This window comes from Panthera pardus, unplaced genomic scaffold, assembly GCF_024362965.1.
Source record: "Panthera pardus isolate Hobbes unplaced genomic scaffold, ASM2436296v1 HiC_scaffold_12, whole genome shotgun sequence".
Lineage (NCBI taxonomy): Eukaryota > Metazoa > Chordata > Mammalia > Carnivora > Felidae > Panthera > Panthera pardus.
Genome location: NW_026526677.1, coordinates 81824401 through 81843334, shown reverse-complemented (window position 1 = coordinate 81843334; position 18934 = coordinate 81824401). Strand labels below are relative to the sequence as shown.

At 33.7% G+C, this 18934-nt stretch overlaps 1 protein-coding gene across 2 annotated transcripts in view; it reads right to left on the bottom strand.

Moving 5' to 3' along the window:
• Positions 1–9746: 9746 nt before the first annotated feature.
• The window catches only part of CNTN5 (contactin 5), a 1357742-nt gene continuing 1348554 nt past the window's right edge, over positions 9747–18934 (bottom strand). For both annotated transcript variants that reach the window (XM_053900236.1, XM_053900234.1), the window contains 2 exons: positions 17215–17383; positions 9747–12530 (listed from right to left, as the gene is read on the bottom strand). In XM_053900236.1, coding sequence (XP_053756211.1) covers positions 12427–12530; positions 17215–17383 — 273 coding nt within the window. In that variant the 3' untranslated portion in view covers positions 9747–12426. The remainder of the gene's footprint in view (positions 12531–17214; positions 17384–18934) is intronic.

Below are 18934 nucleotides of genomic sequence, written 5' to 3'. Positions count from 1 at the left end.
CTCATGTAGTTTAGTGTGTTGTTGAGTGCACTTCTATTATTTTTAAAGTTTTCTTCTTCCTTTTATTTTTTTCTTTCTTCCTTCCTTCCTTTCTTTTTCCTTCTGCGATATTTTAAAGTAAATCCCTGCAATCATATGATTTCATCTTTTTCTAGAAAAATTATCTAAAATATTAATTAGCAAAATTAGGATATCATATGTCCATATCCCATTTGTCCATATCCCATTTCCCCTGGTTACTTAACAAATATAATTTATCATATGTCCGTATCCCATATGTCCATATCCCATTTCCCCTGGTTACTTAACAAATATAATTTGTTATAAATGTTTATTTAAATCAGAATTTGAACAAGGTCTTGGTAATTTGTTAAACTTCTGAAGTATCATTTAAAGAGGAAGCCCCATTTTTTCCCTTTTTTTTTTTAAAATGATATTGATCTAGGAAATAAACTGGATCATTATCCTGAAGAGTGTTCCACATTTTGGATTTGGCCAATTACTTCTTCATGGTCTCATATAATAGAGTTTCTATTTCTTATGATTTCTGCAACTGATAGATATAGAATTTGATTTAATTAAGGATTCAAGATTTTTTTTTTTCTGATGAAGAATGCTACATAGGGGCATTATATATTTCATATCATGTCACATCAGGTGGTCAACAACATATGATTGTCTCACTTTAATGATGCTAAAATTAATTAGTAGATTCAGGTGGTGATTATCCAATGTCAAGATTCCTCATTAATCATTCTTGTAATGGCTTGTTTTAGCATCTAATGATAAATGTTGTTCAAGTCAATGTTTCATTAAGTGTAGCAAAAAAGTGAGTTTCCAAATCTTATTTATTCTCCATATTTCCCTAGGAATATTTTCAAGGTAGATCTCCTGTCCATTTGTCATGACACGATTTGTCTTTATAACTTCCTTGCTTTCTGGGACTAGATGATGCAGGCTTATATTGTGTAACTCTTGCCCCAGGCCTCAAATCAACTATTTCTTTAGGGAGCCATGGTTCCCTTTATTGAATAACAGGGACTGTCTCAGACCAGATTCCCTAGTAAATAGAATTTGATGCGGTCTCAGGGCAGCATGAGTAAAGGAAATAGAAAGTGAGTCAGGAAAGAATGCAAAGCAAGGTAAAATGATGTATACTTGGCTTATTGCTTTATTCTAAGCTTTGATGGAGCCACATCCTTGCCAAATATGTCTGCATGACCATGCAAGATGTCTCCTGATAGACTATATGAAGAAATTATTTTTTTGGTGACATCCATAGTAGAGAAAAGAGAGAAGTAAGTTAATCTATTTGGCTCCATCTATCTCTTATTTCCCATTGGTCAAATTTTACCCCCTGGGAATTAACTTTTTGTACTTCTGTTCTGCATCAACCAATACTTTTAAGACTTGGTCAGGAAGCCAGATCCTATGCCTTCAACTGTGACATTTGATCTGCATACGAAAGTTGTGACAGGCACGAGAGCCCTAGTATGCCTGGTTGGCCTTGGCTTTGAGAGTTGTAGCAAAGCATACTACTCAGTGTTCCAGATCAATGTGTTGATTGGTTCCATGCACTGGAAAGACTAAAGACAGTTAGTAAGTTGGGTGGCAGATGAGGTGGAGCAAGCATCCCAGGGTCTAGAAGACAGGTGAGGCCAAGGGAGTCAGGAGAGGTACATAAAATATGTGTGATATAGAAATATGTCAATTTTAAAAATTGAGATTTATTTCTTCAATTTGAAAAGATCCATCTTTTAGCAAAAATATATTACTCTTAGAAATTAAAACATAAGTTGTATGAGTTGGGATACTGCTAGAGAGCATGCACCATGCCATCAATTACATTAGCTGGAACTCAGTTATTTGTTCATACCAAAGTTAAAGAGAGGCTGGGGAATGTGGTTTAGCTGTAATCCTAGGGAGAAGAGGAAACAAGTTTGGTGAGCCAGTTTCTGCCACATAGGTAATGTTTAGCACTGGAATATTTCTAAAATATTTTGTTGATGTTCTCTTAAGTAGTTACTGGTTACTTAACTACTGTTAGAAGCTAGTTTGTAATATGCCACAAAGATAATTGATGAAGGGATCCAGATTTTTGGGCAGATGTAGAATTTTTCTGACAGCTGTCATGGATTTAATTCAAAATTAGGAAAAAAATGAAGCAAGAAAGATAGGAAACCGATCATCTTGAAATATTTGTGTTTTGCTACAGCTGAATCACATATTGATAAAACTTGGGTTACTAACTTCTCTTAGTCTACTCTGACATTCAGGTCAAGAAGATATTGCTAACTTTCTATAATGTTAGCAATGGCAATGTAAGCCATGATTAATTTGCTTATTAAAACTGAAGTTTAATTTTATTTGGTGGGAGTCACCAGCTGTTTGATGAATTTTATTTTTATCTATTTACTGTAATTCAATGTAAAATTTATTCTTGCCTACTGATAAATAACTAACAATATATATTTCACAAAGATATTACTCAGTATTATTACTTTTACATAAATATTGGAAAATGAAGTAGAGGGCACCTGGGTGGCTCAGTTGGTTGAGCGACCGACTTCGGCTCAGGTCATGATCTCAGGGTTTGTGAGTTCCAGCCCCGCATGGGGCTCTGTGCTGACAGCCTGGAGCCTGCTTTGGATTCTGTGTCTCCCTCTCTCTCTCTCTGCCCCTCCCCCATTCATGCTCTGTCTCTCTCTCAGAAATAAGTAAACGTAAAAAAAATTAAAAGAAAATGAAGTAGAATACATCAATGTGTTATGTTATAAAATTTTTTCTGGGAACAAAAGTGTGTTTTTTTTTATCGGGCACTTGGGTGGCGCAGTCACAGTCGGTTAAGCATCTGACCTCTCCCCTCTGGTCATGATCTCACAGCTCTTGGGTTTGAGCCCTGCACCTGGCTCTGTGCTGACAGCTCGGAGCCTGGAGCCTGCTTCAGATTCTGTGTTTCCCTCTCTCTCTGCCCTCCCCCCCCACTCACTCGCGTGCTCTCTCTCTAAAAAATAAAATGAAGCATTAAAAAAATTTAAGTTTTTTTTATTAAAAGCACAGAAAATTAAAATAGGTTTTATTTGGTGTAAGCTTCTCTTTTCATTAAAAGTTACTTTAAGAGAAAATGATCTGATATTTCATTATAAGTGGTAAAGATTAAGACACATGTATGTAGTCCCTGTTAAAGTGTTTTAGTTATATTTCACAGGTAGCTATCCTGCCAAAGAATCTGAAACAGACCTTTTAAAGTTTTTCTTATGCAAAATATTAAACTTACACAAATGTTCAGAATAGTATAATAAGTGTCTACTAACATATCACTCAACTTCAAAAATAACTGTTCCATTCTTGCTTCATATATTCTCCTCAAATTTTATTTTAATTGAATATTTAAAAGCGTATTCAAGATATTGAATATTTTAAGGCAAATTCCAGATATCATATTATTTTTACTTGTACTTCTGTTTGGATCTCTGATAAAGACTTTTTTTAAAAAATAACTATTAGTAATACTATGGTTTCCTCTTCTCATCCTAATACTCAGTTCACATTCAAATTTTCCACATGGTCTCCAAGCTGTCATTTTACTGTTTATATGTTTGAATCAGGATCTCAACAAGGTCCACACATTGTATTCTGCTGATATTTCTTCTCAGTCTATTTTAATGCTTTAACAGTCCCTTTCCCTACTTTTAATCCATATGCCATTTATTTGGGAAGAATTGAGTCTTTTGTTCTTGTAGAATATACCACATTCAGCATTTAGATAATTTCTTCCCGTGGTATTAATTTAGGTTCTTTTATTCCCTAGTATTTCCTGCTAACCAGCAGTTAGGCTTAGAGATTTATTTATTTATTTATTTATTTATTTATTTATTTATTTAAATTCCAGTTAATTAAAATACTGTGTAATATTAATTTCAGGCCTACAGTTTTGATAAATTCAGGTTCATGTTAAAAATTTTATAGCAAGAATATTAAAGAAGTAGTGCTGTGTACCTCCTATTCTATCATATTAATATCTCCGTGTTGCCTTTTCAGTGATGTTAAAATAGTGGGTTCAGATGATGGCAACCTGATATTTCTATTGCATTGTTCTTCATCAGCATTTTCACTAATGATTTTAACATTTACCAGAATCATTGCCTGAGTAAATTTTTAATTCTATCATTCCTTTTGTATTTATTATCTGTGATTCTTTTAAAAAGTAGAGCTATTCTTTATCAACTACTTGATTTTCCTGGCACCCAGCTCTTACAGAAAAGGCAGAATACTCAATTCTTGACCTTTTTATATTTTCATAACATTATCAGAAAAATGAATCTTGCATCTAGCAAAGATAACCACTAATTTGTGTCTTTATTAGTATGAAATCATTGATTTGTAGATATTACATCTGTTTCTATACATTGTTGTCATTGGTCATTTTGAGCTTAAACTATCCCATCTTTGCTAGTGGGAGGTGTTTAAGTCTCCACTTAAATGATAACCTTTATAGGCACAGTAAGAAGTCCAAGGTTCATTTCATACATTTCCTACTTGAGACTTTAAAGCAGCCATTTACCTAAGAAAGTTCCTTTTAATGATTAATGGACTTTGGAGAACATAATTTATGTTTTATTTATTTATATTTGTATTATTTTTCTATTAAGGCTATTGCTCTTCTAGGATTTTGCAGAACAAAGCTAGAAATAAGTTATGTTTAAGAAGGTTAAATAAAATATGAATTCATACTAATATTTCTATATTGAAGTTTACAGGTTGTATTTAACTTTAAAACTTACTCTTTTAATATTTTAACATGTATATTCACATATGGGCTAAATTGAAAAATAATTATACTAGTTATGCTACTCACAAGGAGACCAATGAATGTAGTTTAAGATTTCTTTCTGGGGTGTATGTGTGTATGTGTTGTCCTTGATATATATGTTCCATTAGGAATATATTGTCAAAATACTTGAAGTACTTGTCCATGCGATTATAATTTCTCTATAAGGAGAATCTTTAACATATCAGCCATTTGGTTGACCAATGGTTGATCAACCATTATTTTCTATTTATTATTATTTTTTGGAAGTTACTTTGTTTTTTTCCTTTAATTTTTAAATTAATGTAAAACATTTATGTAGTTCCAAAGTCAAAACTATAAAATAAGTACATAAAAAAGAGCTTGCTTCCATATTTTTTCCTATATTCCATTCCCTCCCTGTTTAATAGACAATAATTTTTTAGTCTGTAGTTTACTCTTCCATTATTTCTTTTAGACAGTATTAGTAAATAAGTGTATTTTCCTACTTCTTACATGAAAGGAAGCATGTATTCATTGTTCTGCACCTTATTTATTCTTTTTTTTTGCAGATTCATATTTAATTATGTTCTTTCAACATAATACTTAATTTTATTTTTTTTAAATTTACATTGAAATTAGTTAGCATATAGTGCAACAATGATTTCAGGAGTAGATTTTTTAGTGCCCCTTACTCATTAGTCTATCCTCCCTCCCACACCCCCTCCAGTAACTCTCAGTTTGTTCCCCATATTCTGACTCTTTTATGCTTTTTTTCCCTCCCTGTTTTTATATTATTTTTGTTTCCCTTCCCTTATGTTCATCTTTTTTGTCTCTTAAAGTCCTCATATGAGTGAAGTCATATGATATTTGTCTTTCTCTGACTGACTAATTTCACTTAGCATAATACCCTCAAGTTCCATCTACATAGTTGCAAATGGCAAGATTTCATTCTTGGTGATTGCTGAGCAATACTCCATTGTATATATACCTACCACATCTTATTTTTTTTAAGTTTATTTATTTTTGACAGAGATAGAGTATGAGCATGAGCTGGGAGGGCGAGAGAGACAGGGAAACACAGAATGTGAAGCAAGCTCCAGGCTCCCAGCTGTCAGCACAGAGCCCAAAGCGGGGCTCAAACTCACGAACTGTGAGATCATGGCCTTGGCCGAAGTTGGTCGCTCAACCAACTGAGCCATCCAGGTGCCCCTACATACCACATCTTCTTTATTCATTCATTCCTCGATGGACATTTGTGCTCTTTCCATACTTTGGCTATTGTTGATAGTGCTGCTATAAACATTGGGGTGCATGTGTCCCTTTGAAACAGCACACCTGTATCCCTTGGATAAATACTTAGTAGTTCAATTGCTGGGTCGTAGGGTCGTTCTATTTGTAATTTTTTGAGAAAACTCCATACTGTTTTCCAGAGTGGCTGCACCAGTTTACATCCCCACCAGTAGTGTAAAACAGATCCTCTTTCTCCACATCTTTGCCAACATCTGTTGTTGCTTGAGTTGTTAATGTTCGCCATTCTGAGAGGTGTGAGGTGGTATCTCATTGTGGTTTTGATTTATATTTCCCTGATGATGAGTGATGTTGACCATTTTTTCATGTGTCAGTTGGCCATCTGGATGTCTTCTTTGGAGAAGTGTTTATTCATGTCTTTTGCCCATTTCTTCACTGGATTTTTTTTTGGGTGTTGAGTTTGATAAGTTCTTTATGGATTTGGATACTAACCCTTTATCTGATATGTCATTTGCAAATATCTTCTCCCATTCTGTCGGTTGCCTTTTAGTTTTGCTGATTGTTTCCTTCGCTGTGTAGAAGCTTTTTATTTTGATGAGGTCCCAGTAGTTCATTTTTGCTTTTGTTTCCCTTGCCTCCGGAGACATGTTGAGTAAAAAGTTGCTGCAGCCAAGATTAAAGATGTTTTTGCCTGCTTTGTCCTCAAGGATTTTGATGGCTTCCTGTCTTACATTTAGGTCTTTAATCCTTTTTAAGTTTATTTTTGTGCATGGTGTAAGAAAGTGGTCCATGTTCATTCTGCATGTTGCTGTCCAGTTTTCCCAGCACCACTTGCTGAAGAGACTGTCTTTATTCCATTGGATATTCTTTCTTGCTTTGTAAAAGATTAGTTGGCCATATGTTTGTGGGTCCATTTATGGGGTCTCTATTCTGTTCCATTGGTCTGAGTGTCTGTTCTTGTGCCAGTACCATACTGTTGATGATTACAGCTTTGTAGTATAGTTTGAAGTCCAGGATTATGATGCCTCCTGCTTTGGTTTTCTTTTTCAAGATTGCTTTGGCTATTCGGAGTTTTTTCTGGTTCCAAGGTCTTTTCTGGTTCCATACAAATTTTAGAATTATTTGTTCTAGCTCTGTGAAGAATGCTGGTGTTATTTTGATAGGGATTGCATTGAATATGTAGATTGCTTTGGGTAGTATCGACATTTAACAATATTTGTTCTTGCTATCCAGGAGCATGGAATCTTTTTTCATTTTTTTGTGTCTTCTTCAATTTCTTTCATAAGCTTTCTATAGTTTTTAGTGTATAGATTTTTCAACTCTTTGGTTAGATTTATTCCTAGGTATTTTATGGTTTTTGGTGCAACTGTAAATGGAATCGATTCCTTGATTTGTCTTTCTGTTGCTTCATTGTTGGTGTATAAGAATGCAATCGATTTCTGTGCATTGATTTTATATCCTGCAACTTTGCTGAATTCATGAATCAGTTCTAGCAGTTTTTTTTTGTGGAATCTTTTGGATTTTCCACGTAGAGTATCATGTCATCTGTGAAGAGTGAAAGTCTGACCTCCTCTTGGCCGATTTGGATGCCTTTTATTTCGTTATGTTGTTTGATTGCAGAGGTAAAAACTTCCAATACTATGTTGAATAACAGTGTTGAGAGTGGACATCCCTGTCTTGTTCCTGACCTTAGGGAGAAACCTCTCAGTTTTTTCCCATTGAAGATGATATTAGCATTAGGTTTTTCATATATGCCTTTTATGATTTTGAGGTATGATCCTTCTATATCTACTTTCTTAAGTGTTTTTATCAAGAAAGGAAGCTGTATTTTGTCAAATGCTTTCTCTGCATCTATTGAGAGGATCATATGGTTCTTGTCCTTTCTTTTATTGATGTGATGAATTACATTAATTGTTTTGTGGATATTGAACTAGCCCTGCATCCCAGGTATAAATCCCACTTGGTCGTAGAGAAAAACATTTTTAATGTATTGTTGGAGCCAGTTAGGTAAAAGCTTGTTGAGGATTTTTGCATCCATATTCATCAGGGAAATTGGTCTATAGTTCTTCTTTTCAGTGGGGTCTCTGTCTGGTTTTGGTACCAAGGTAATGCTGGCTTCATAGAATGAGTTTGGAAGTTTTCCTTCCATTTCTATTTTTTTGGAACAGATTCTAGAGAATAGGTGTTAACTCTTCCTTAAATGTTTGGTAGAATTCCCCTGGAAAGCCATCTGGCCCTGGACTCTAGTTTTTCGGGAGATTTTTGATTACTAATTCGATTTCCTTACGGATTATGGGTCTGTTCAAATTTTCTATTTCTTCCTGTTTCAGTTTTGGTAGTGTATATGTTTCTAGAAATTTGTCCATTTCTTCCAGATTGCCCATTTTATTGGCATATAATTTCTCCTAATATTCTCTTATTATTGTTTTTATTTCTGCTGTGTTGGTTGTGATCTCTCCTCTTTCATTCTTGATTTTATTTATTTGGGTCCTTTCCTTTTTCTTTTTGATCAAACTGGCTAGTGGTTTATAAATTTTGTTAATTCTTTCAAAGAACCAGCTTCTGGTTTCATTGATCTATTCTACCATTTTTTTTTTAATTTCGATAGCATTGATTTCTGCTCTAATCTTTATTATTTCCTGTCTTCTGCTGTTTTTGGGTTTTATTTGCTATTCTTTTTCCAGTTCTTTAAGGTGTAATGTTAGGTTGTGTATCTGAGATCTTTCTTCCTTGTTTAGGAAGGCCTGGATTACTATATATTTTCCTCTTAAGACCGCCTTTGCTGCATCCCAGAGGTTTTCAGTTGTGGTGTGCCTTGTTTATTCTTATTCCCTCAACATTACATATTTTTGCTAGTCTATCTTAGGGATAGATACCTAGACATGTGATTGCTAGGTCAAAGGGTAAATTCATGCAAAATGGTACTACTTACTGCCAAATTCCCTTCAGTAGGGGTGTATCATTTTGTGTTTGAGAAGATTTTGAAAATAAAGTTCCCTAGTCTCTGACCTACTGAATCAGAATCCTGAAATCTGGGTTCCCAGGTGACTTAGATGATCACCTAGGTGTAGGAAGCCTGTTCTACAGGAAAATTTTAAGGGCAACATTAAAGTAAACCCAATTAATTGCTCACTTGATATGTACCTGTGCTATGCACTGGTGGGAGAAATCCTAAGATAAATATAAGATAGTCTCTTTTGGAGGATCCATAGCCTAGGGAGTGGAAGAGAAACAAACATTCATAAACAAATCACTGTAAAATCATGTGATTGCTTGTATAATAAAAATGTATACATGGTGCTAAGGGAACACAAAAGATGAATAAATGTATCTATGCAAATTGTACCTAGGATAGATTGTTACAGACTGTTCCAAATAAAAGCATAATTATGCACTTAACAAACTTCTTTCAAAACTCATTTGGTAAAGTCTCCTTTCTTGAGAAGAAATAAATCATGAGTCTAATTCTAAATGTATTCCATTTGTTAATTTTTCTTTGGTTTATTCTTTGACGTGGCTTCCACTTTTTGAATAGGAACTACCATGGACATCTATGCATATTTTTGAACCTAAAATTGTAACATAAAGTACTAAGAAAGTACTAACATTGTGATATTTTCAGCATAAAAACACTACCATAATCATGATCATACTGTGGTCTGAATGAAATAAATAATGCCATTCATGTATCTCACAGGAGAGAAGATAAAAGTCAATAAAAAGAGAATTATTTATTAAAAAGATCTAGTGTTACAAGAACAGTACACAGAACTATTATCTGACTGTGCCTTCCACATGATATATACCATTATATATAGTATATATACAGATTGTATACAATATATTTAACGGTTTGACATGGAGTCCACAGTACCTTATTTTGGGTATGCAAAACATTCACTTTCATGAAATTTTTATTTATGAAGTGTTTTTTCCTTCATAGTTCAACTGTCATTATACAAAAATACAGTCTCTTTAGTGACTTAAGACTGTGCGGTTATTATCCCATCCAAGAAAAAGCTCACTCAGTACTGCAGCTGAAAAATAATGTACCTTGATAAGGAATGCTGTTCTGTTTTCTACAAAGTAACAAGTATGTAATACAGAAAAACATAACATAAACATTTAAAACCTGTGTTTTTTATAGTTTATGATGCAAAATACATATTCTTTCCAGGTTGAGTAAAAACATCCCTTATCTCAAATTCCTGTAAGAATACATCAGACATTCTACTTGTAAATATTCTATCAGACGTGTACCATCCATCAGCTAGTTGAAAACATTGGTTAATTTTAATTTGCCACAAACTGACATATTTTACTGGACTTCATTTTGTAAGAGTTTCAGTAATAACTTAATTCTTAAAGTCCTTCATTAAATCTAGTATAAAACATCACAGAAAATAAAGAAAATTATTTGATTAATCAATATGGAATAGAAATTATTGCCCATTCTCTTTAATTCTTGCTGCATCTTTTTTTTCAGATGCAAAATTTGTTCCTGCAAGCTACACTATATTCATGAGAGTTATATCTTTATATTTTTACTTGCTAAACAGTTTGCATTCCTCTATTTGCAAAGTCCAGCCTGTCCCACTCCAAAGGGGTACTGAAAGAAGGCCACTTGGTTGTTATAATTCACAGGCTTTAATATTCACCATCTGTAGTCATTTACTATAGTAATCAGTTAACTAAAATAGTCTTGTAAATCACTTCTTGTTTGTTTAGGGGTGTCTTGGATATAATTCCCCCCCCCCCCAGAGAGAATGAGTAAGCAACTTAAATAGTTGTGCTATGGCTCTGAACCCAATCTTTTAGGATGTTCAAAACAACAATTCCAATATATCCTGATTCTGTAAAGATTAACCTTTAGAGCCAGCAGTGTGAGCTTATTAATGCTTCATTTTGCTTGCTGTTAAGGATGGTACAAACAGAATTAACAGGCTTAGATTTTATAAAAGAAAAGAAACTACTTTTCTTTTATATTAACATCATCTGCAAAACTAGTTTCTTCAAGCTCTTTTTTTGGCATTTGACTTTGCAATAACTATCCCTTCAGGCATCTTCTTGGGTATTAGGTGAACTGTGGCATATTCTTATATCAGTTGGAATTTCTATATGATTATCATCAAGTAGAAAACTTTCACTACAATTTCAAACTCTCTAGGGTCACTTCCATTCAAGGTAACTCCCCAAAATTGCAAATGGGGGTGATTTCCCAAGTAGTGTATGGCTAGTTAGACTAGCTGAGCCCTTATACTGAGGCCATATTTCCACAGCTTAATTCAAAGATCAATTTATTCAAGATGTTCTTTTTAGTTTAGTAGTTGCTAATATTTTATAAGTGGTATTGGATGCATGGAAGTATATTAAAAATAAAAATTTATTTGTTATGCTTGAACCATTTTAATCCACAGACTATCTGTATGCATAATTATTTGCACAACAAATTTTGATTGTCCTTAAAATTGTTGACAATTAGAAGAAAGACCTGGACCTAATTCAACATCTGTTTTGGCAATAGGTAGGGAAATGGGAAAGCTGTGTCCTGTATTCATTTTTTTTTCAAGTTAGCACCTTTGGCAGCATATTAGTGTCTGCCGTTTTTAGTGACCATATTTGTGTGTGTGACTTTAATCTTTTTGTAACTAAAATAAACACTATATTTGCAGCTGGATAACATAGTAATTAATGAAAAACAATAGCACTTAAATTCATTTGGAATCACTTTCTATTTACCTTGCGCTAATGTAAATGGCTTATTCCCTACCCTAATAATTTGCCCTAGGGATGCATATAGAATAGCATATTGACAAATTTTGCTATTTTTCTATGCAGTAACTAATAATTTTTTGAGAAAATTTTTGTGTACTTATCCTATAATGGATCACACAACTGAGTTATTTTTTTTCATTCATCTACCAGTTTGTCAATTGGGGTAGTTAGCCAAAGGAAAAATGATAGTTGCAGAGTCTTCAGCAAACTTTTCATTCTCAGTTTTGTATTTGTGTTTGAAACAGATCTGCTAGAGACCACTTAATTAACAAATGGATGGCACACATTCAGGGTCATCAGATATAAAATCAAATTCCAACATATTAAAAAAGTAAAGAATACATTTGACAGAAATTACTTTTACTTACAAAAAAAATTCATTACATACAATCTGCATATTTTTATTGGACCAAGAACTGTCCTCTCCATTTACAAAATCAAAGAGAAACCTGATGGATAAGTCATATTCCCCCCCAACCTCTTGTAAGTGCACCATGTGCAGTCCCAAAATTTTAAAGCTCATCTCAGGGTCCTGGGTCTCCACTTACACTACACTCTATTCACCGCTATTTTCACGCTAAAGCAAAGCAAAGCAAATTAAGCTGCAGTTTTCACCAAGAGGTTGAGGGAATCATCAATGCCAAGAGTAATGTTACCGATGATGAAGATGGAGAAAGTGTGTGGAGGGTCGATTGAGCACTAGTGATTTTCCCACCTGTGAAAATAGAGAAGCATTAAATGGAGCAAATTATTTTGGTTTTGCTTGAGCTAGGAAAGAATTGTTTTTAGGTATGCAATACTAATGAGTGCAACATGGGTTTGTTTCTAATGAGGGTGTGCTTATAAAATAAAGATTTCCCAAAAATTACATGGAAGGTAGAACTATATATGGAATACTGTGATAAAAGGCTATGTCAAATCAAAAAAAATCTAATCAGGAAATTTAGTGTAATTTTCACCAATGATGTACTGATGGGAAACATCCCAAATTCCAGGTATGAATTATAAAACAATTTCTACAGTACATTGTTCAGAAAAGGGAACAAGAATAATTAGCAAAAGTTTGTGTCAATAAGAATTCCTAATTCAATTACTTCAGTCAATTTTTGAATTTAGTAATAAAATTATTTAATTTATTATACTCATAGCTTATTCATTTATTTAACTGTTTAAGTTGACCAGGCTTAAATTTTAGATTTTCATGCCTAACTTGGCAAAGGAGAGCCATCTTTCGTCACTCTTCCCTACATCCAGTAGAAATTCTTCCATCTTGAGACCAAATTATTGTATGCAGTTAATGAATTAGGGGGGTTGGCTGTTAGATTAAACTTACTGATTTGAATTGATTAGTTTGAAGTAGTTTAGGTAATGCCACATAACTAAGCTCCACATAAACTAAATGTTACCCTTAGATTTAACTTTACTAATGGTTCCTCAAGCCAGAAGTCTGAAGTATCATCATCATGATTGATATTTAATGAATGCTTGCTATATGCAATGTGTTGTACTGAGCTCTTTACACATATTATCTTGTTCGATCCTCATGACATACCTATGCAGTAAGTATTGTTTTTATCCCCCTGTTGCAGCTGAGGGAACTGGAGCTTAGATAATAGAACTTGCTTGAAGTCACTGAGCTGGGATTAGTGGAAACAGATGTTCTTATGTATTGTCTCTCTTAAAATAATGACTGGCCTTGACCTTGATTGAGACCTTAATGATAGATTAATAATAAAATAAATGTACCATTCAATTTTTGGAATCATCCTTCTGTCAAGTTATCTTCTCTGGCCAGAGTTGAGTGTTAATGGGATCTGGTTATAATTTTTGTTATGGAAATAGTATCTAATTTTCCCCAGATGTTTACTTAAGAGCTGAAGAATCATTTGTTTGGTAACACACACACACACACACACACACACACAAACACACAGCAGCAGCAGCAGCAGCAGCAGCAGCAAATCTTTACTTTGAAAATTTTTACAGCTAAGGTGCTAATGAAACTATTAATCAACATATTAGAGAATGTTACATGTAGTTCAACTTGTACAAAAGAGGTTATTAGGAAGTGCATGGCTACATGTGAGCTATAAGAAAGGCATAAGGAGAAAGCTTCACTGGAGTGGTATGCATTCTTAATAATAAAAGCTGTGAAAATAGTTTTTTCTATTTTTTTTGAGAGTGACTGAGTCCTTGTCAAATCCACTAACATGATACTTTTACAAAAACATCTCACTTTCAGAATGCTAAGTGGAGACTATAGCTCAAATTTCACATAGAATCCACAAAGAAAAAAAACATTATTTTAGTATAGCAAATCAAAACAAAATACAAACAACTACACTGAATTATGTCTTAGTCCCAACTGCAAAATCAATAGCTTTTTCACTTGAGCAAGTCCTTGAACTTCTTGGAGCTTTTGGTTTTTGGAAAATGATAAGAAAGAAACCAATTGTTGCTTATGGGTCTGTGATAGATAATATTATGTTTTCACTTCATTAAAACTCAGAAAACGTGTTACACTAGCCATATCGTTTTAACTAAAACATAAAAGTTGACAATTTGTTTTTCATGGAATAGAAGTTACAGTGCAATGGGAGAATCAAGGTCTTTAATAAGTACTCTCAAACTTGGGGCTGATATTGTCCAGATGACACTTTACACTTTGTCTTCGAGTTGAAAGGAATCTTGGGGATTTGGAGAATAATAAAATACTTAGAAGTTTGTTAAAAGGATAAGATAATATATAGAAAACACCTAGCATAATGCCAAGAATATGATCAAGGGTCAGTAAATGCTCATTGTATTGTTGTTTTTAGAAATTTGAGACTTATGAAGCAAATAAAGAAGAGAGTTGTAATCTTTTTCATTTTGTGGAAATAATCTGTCAAGGTGCTCTTGAAAATTTATACTCACATATGAACAGTTCAATTGTGAACCAATCAGTGTGGAGACATTATTACCTTTCTTCCTCTTGAAACTATACTTTATAAATGAATCATAAAGTGTATTAAGTTTTTGTGGGGCCACAATATATTTAAATTCTTAGGCCTTTTCACCTGAATTTCTGAAAAGTGTCAGATTTCCTATATTTTGTGCTTTTTATTTTTAACATTTCATTTTGAAATAATTTTAGATGTGTCAAAAAGCTATAAAAATAGAACAAAGAATTCATCCAGATTCCTTAAATGTTTGTTTCATCATTGTTGCTTTATTATTTTCTCTATAAATATATACATTTTCCTGAGCCATTTGAAAGTAAGTTGCAGACATGATGTACCTTTCACCCTAAATACTTTAATGCATAGTTCCTAAAAATAAGACATTTTCTTATATAGCCACAGTAGAATTTTTTAAAAGAGGAAATTAATATATATATAATGTAATCTATAGACATTATTCAAATTTTATCAATTGTCCCAATAATATCCTTTATCTCATCTTGTATTTTTAAAATGTTTATTTATTTATTTTGAGAGAAAGAGCGAGAAAGGGAGACAGAGAGAGAGCTGGGGAGGGACAGGGGAAGAGAGAGAGGGAGTGAGAGAATCCCAGGCAGGCTGCACAATCAGCACGAGGCCCAACACAGGGCTGGATCTCACAACGTGTGAGATCATAATCTGAGCCGAAATCAAGAGTTGGACATTAAACCAACTGAGGCACCCAGGTGCCCCTCATCTTGTATTTTTATGTAAGAGTTTACTTATCACATATTATGTCAATGTTTTTTTTTTTTCCTCAAAGTTTCATTCTAATTATTTTCTTCCCTGTATTTGCCTTCTACCTCATTTATTTTTATTTTTTTTCTACCTCATTTTTTGGCATCAAAAAAATTCATATATAATGCCTTTGTCTTAATCCAAATTGATAAATATGTTGAATACAATGAAGCCACATACAGAGTCCTATAGGATATCACTGGATACCTCCCTTTGGGCTGACAATTCTGCTTGAGAATGATAATAAATAATGTTCATGATTTCCCATTAATTAAATGCACATTACATATTTTTATTCAAGGACTTAATGAAAATTGTCTAATATTTTCTTAATGAGAGATTTGCATACTTTATTAAATCTTTTGTTTCCTTTTTTGACTACATCAATGAAATGGTTATTCATTACCAAATTTGTAAAGTTTTTGTCCTATAATTCCTTTGCTGATGTGATAATGATGGTAGTGGTAAAGAGGTAAAGATATGTGGCCTTGGAGACAACCATACCTGGGTCCAAATCCTGGTTCTTCCACTTAGATCTTAGGCAAGTTACTTAAAATTTCTCTGTAAAATATGAATAATGCCATCTACTTCATATAATTGTTACTAAGACTGAATAAGATGATGTATTTAAAGGACTTATGATCGTGCCTAACACATAATAAAGGCTCAGTAAAAGCTGGAAATTATTAATATTGTTAATAATAACAATGAGTCACAAATAAATTCTGGAAATCTAGTGTACAGTTAATAATACTGTAGTACATACTTGAAAGTTGCTAAGGGAGTAAAGTTTAAATGTTCTCACTACAAAAAGAAATGGCAGTTATATGAGGCGATGAAGGTGTTAGATAATGCTATGGTGGTAATAAATTTGCAATGTATAAGTGTATCAAATCAACAAGTTGTATACCTTAAACCTACAAAATTTTATGTATGAGTTATATCTCAGTAAAGCTGACAAAGCAATACAAAAATAATACACAATAGAATTTACAATTTATTTTGAAATCAATAAACATGATCAAAGTTTAATTTTAAGAAGAATTTCCTTTAAACTTTCCTGTACCTCATTCTCCATTATCTAATGATAAAGGTGACCAAGATAATAGAAAAATGAGTATGTTAAAATAGTGCAATGGCAGTTTAAAAGCAATATTGCAGGGGCACCTAGGTGGCTCAGTCAGTTAAGTCCCAGGTCATGATCTCACGGTTCGTGAGTTAAAGCCCTGTGTTGTGCTCTGTGCTGATCTGCGCTGACAGCTCGGAGCCTAGACCCTGCTTCAGATTCTGTCTCTCCCCTCTCTCTGCCCCTCCTCTGCTCATGCTCATGCTCATACTCTGTCTTTGTCTCTGTCTCTCTCTCAAAAATAAATAAACATTTAAAAAAATATTGCAAAGCTGAAATAGCCAGCAAGGTGCTGCTTGAGACCATGATAGGCAAGGAAATTTCACAAATGAGCACATTCTAATGAAAAGATCAACCCCTTTCTAGATTTGTAGAAATTCTGCACTTATGGACATACTGCCATGGTTTGTATTAATTGGAGGATGGTATGGAAATCAGAGTGAGAAATGAGACCCTTCATGTGAACCATGCAATTCATCATATTAATTTTGGTGAGGCTTACACTATTTGTTGGTAGTCATCAAATTAAGCCTATTATGTCAATCAAAACATACCTGAATAGGATGGCACCCTGATTTGGGAACTAGCCGTTCCATCCCCTCCTTCACTGTATGCTCGAACTTCAATAATATAGACTCCAGCATCAGGGAGTGGTACTACTGCTTGAGGTTTCTGTGTTTCAATAACTTGACTGTTGCTGTGCCCCTCTTGCCTGTAAAAAACCTGGAAATAATAACAGAGGTTTAAACATTTGCTATTCAGTTGAGGATTCCAAATGTTTATTGACTGACTACTGTATGTCACATTTTGAGCAGAGGGAGCTTACATCTTTGACAGATATGTAAGCAAATGAAATGCATGTGCTATGTGCAGCACTGGAAGTGTAAAAAGATGCTATGAAAATATAGAAGAGAGAATTTAATTCTGTCTGTGGGTTAGGAAACACGTTTTAGAGGAGGAGATGCCTGAACTAAGTATGTGAAGATAAATAGAGTTTACCAGTTGGAGAAAAGGATGAGAATTCTAGGAAAAGATAAGAGAAGATTAAAAAATACACCCAAGCAGTACAAAACCATAGCATTAGGTATGGAATAAACAGAAGATACATGGAGATGGTGATATTGAGACTAGGGCAGTAGGTAGTGAGGGGGCATATCACTAAAAATCTTTTACTCTTGGTTATTGAAATGGATAGTATCCCGAGTGAGTACTCACAGCTGTCCTCTTCAATTGAAAGGACTAAAGTGATAATTTCTTAAACGCATCAATAATAAATCCTTAACAATGTAAGAAATGGCTGGAAGTTAACATTTTAGTGTTTTTACTTTTATTTTTGTTGTTTGCCTTTCTGTGAACTGGCATTTGGAAACTTTGGCCAGTAGAGGGAAGGCTTTTTCAACACCTGTCCGTGGTACTAGAATAGAACATGTATTCATGGAAGTTTCAGAATTACAAATTAGGACATAGAATTATCCCATGTTTACATATTAGAAAGCAAAGAACACAGGAGTTATGCAATTTATACAAGATCAGGTGGCTAGTTAGGGAAAATATTGCATTGGAAGGTTAGTGTTCTGATGATCAGTTAAGAGCTGTTTCAGAGCTATATTATATTGTATCTACTTACAGATCCCAATTCAAAACAATCTCCCACAAACAAAACAAAGCAAAACAAAACAAAACAAAACAAAACAAAACAAAACACAATCTCCATATTCCTGTCTGGGCAAATTTGGGCAAGTTACTAATCTTTCTAAACCTCGAGTGACTCTAGCATATAATAAAGATAATAATTTTTCTTTCATGGCTTTGTTAGGAGAATGAAATGGGAGAATGCATATAAAATGCCCATCATAGGACCTGGTGCATGGTAAGCTTAATAAGAGAAAGCTACTTCTGTTGCCATTATTGTTCTTTGTCAGTGGTCAGTATTTCAATTGCATCATAAAAGATGGACTGTCTTAGGAAGTTAGACAAAAAATTTATACTTTTTTTCCTTCTAAAAATATGTTTTACACTTGAACCAATGTACATAGAGGGGAATAAACTTTAGCAGAACAATATTGATATATATTGAAGTCTGCCTGCATCTGATTCTCCCCTTTGCATTCTGGTAATATATGGTCCCTCAATTTCATTTTCTTTATCTTTCACAGATTTAAGTTTACTTCAGGGTTTTAGGAGAGAAGTAACTTCTCTTGAAAAGTATATAACCTGTGCAATAATTGTATGTACTGAAATACTTATAGGGAAGGAAGTCATAGCCTTAGCGTA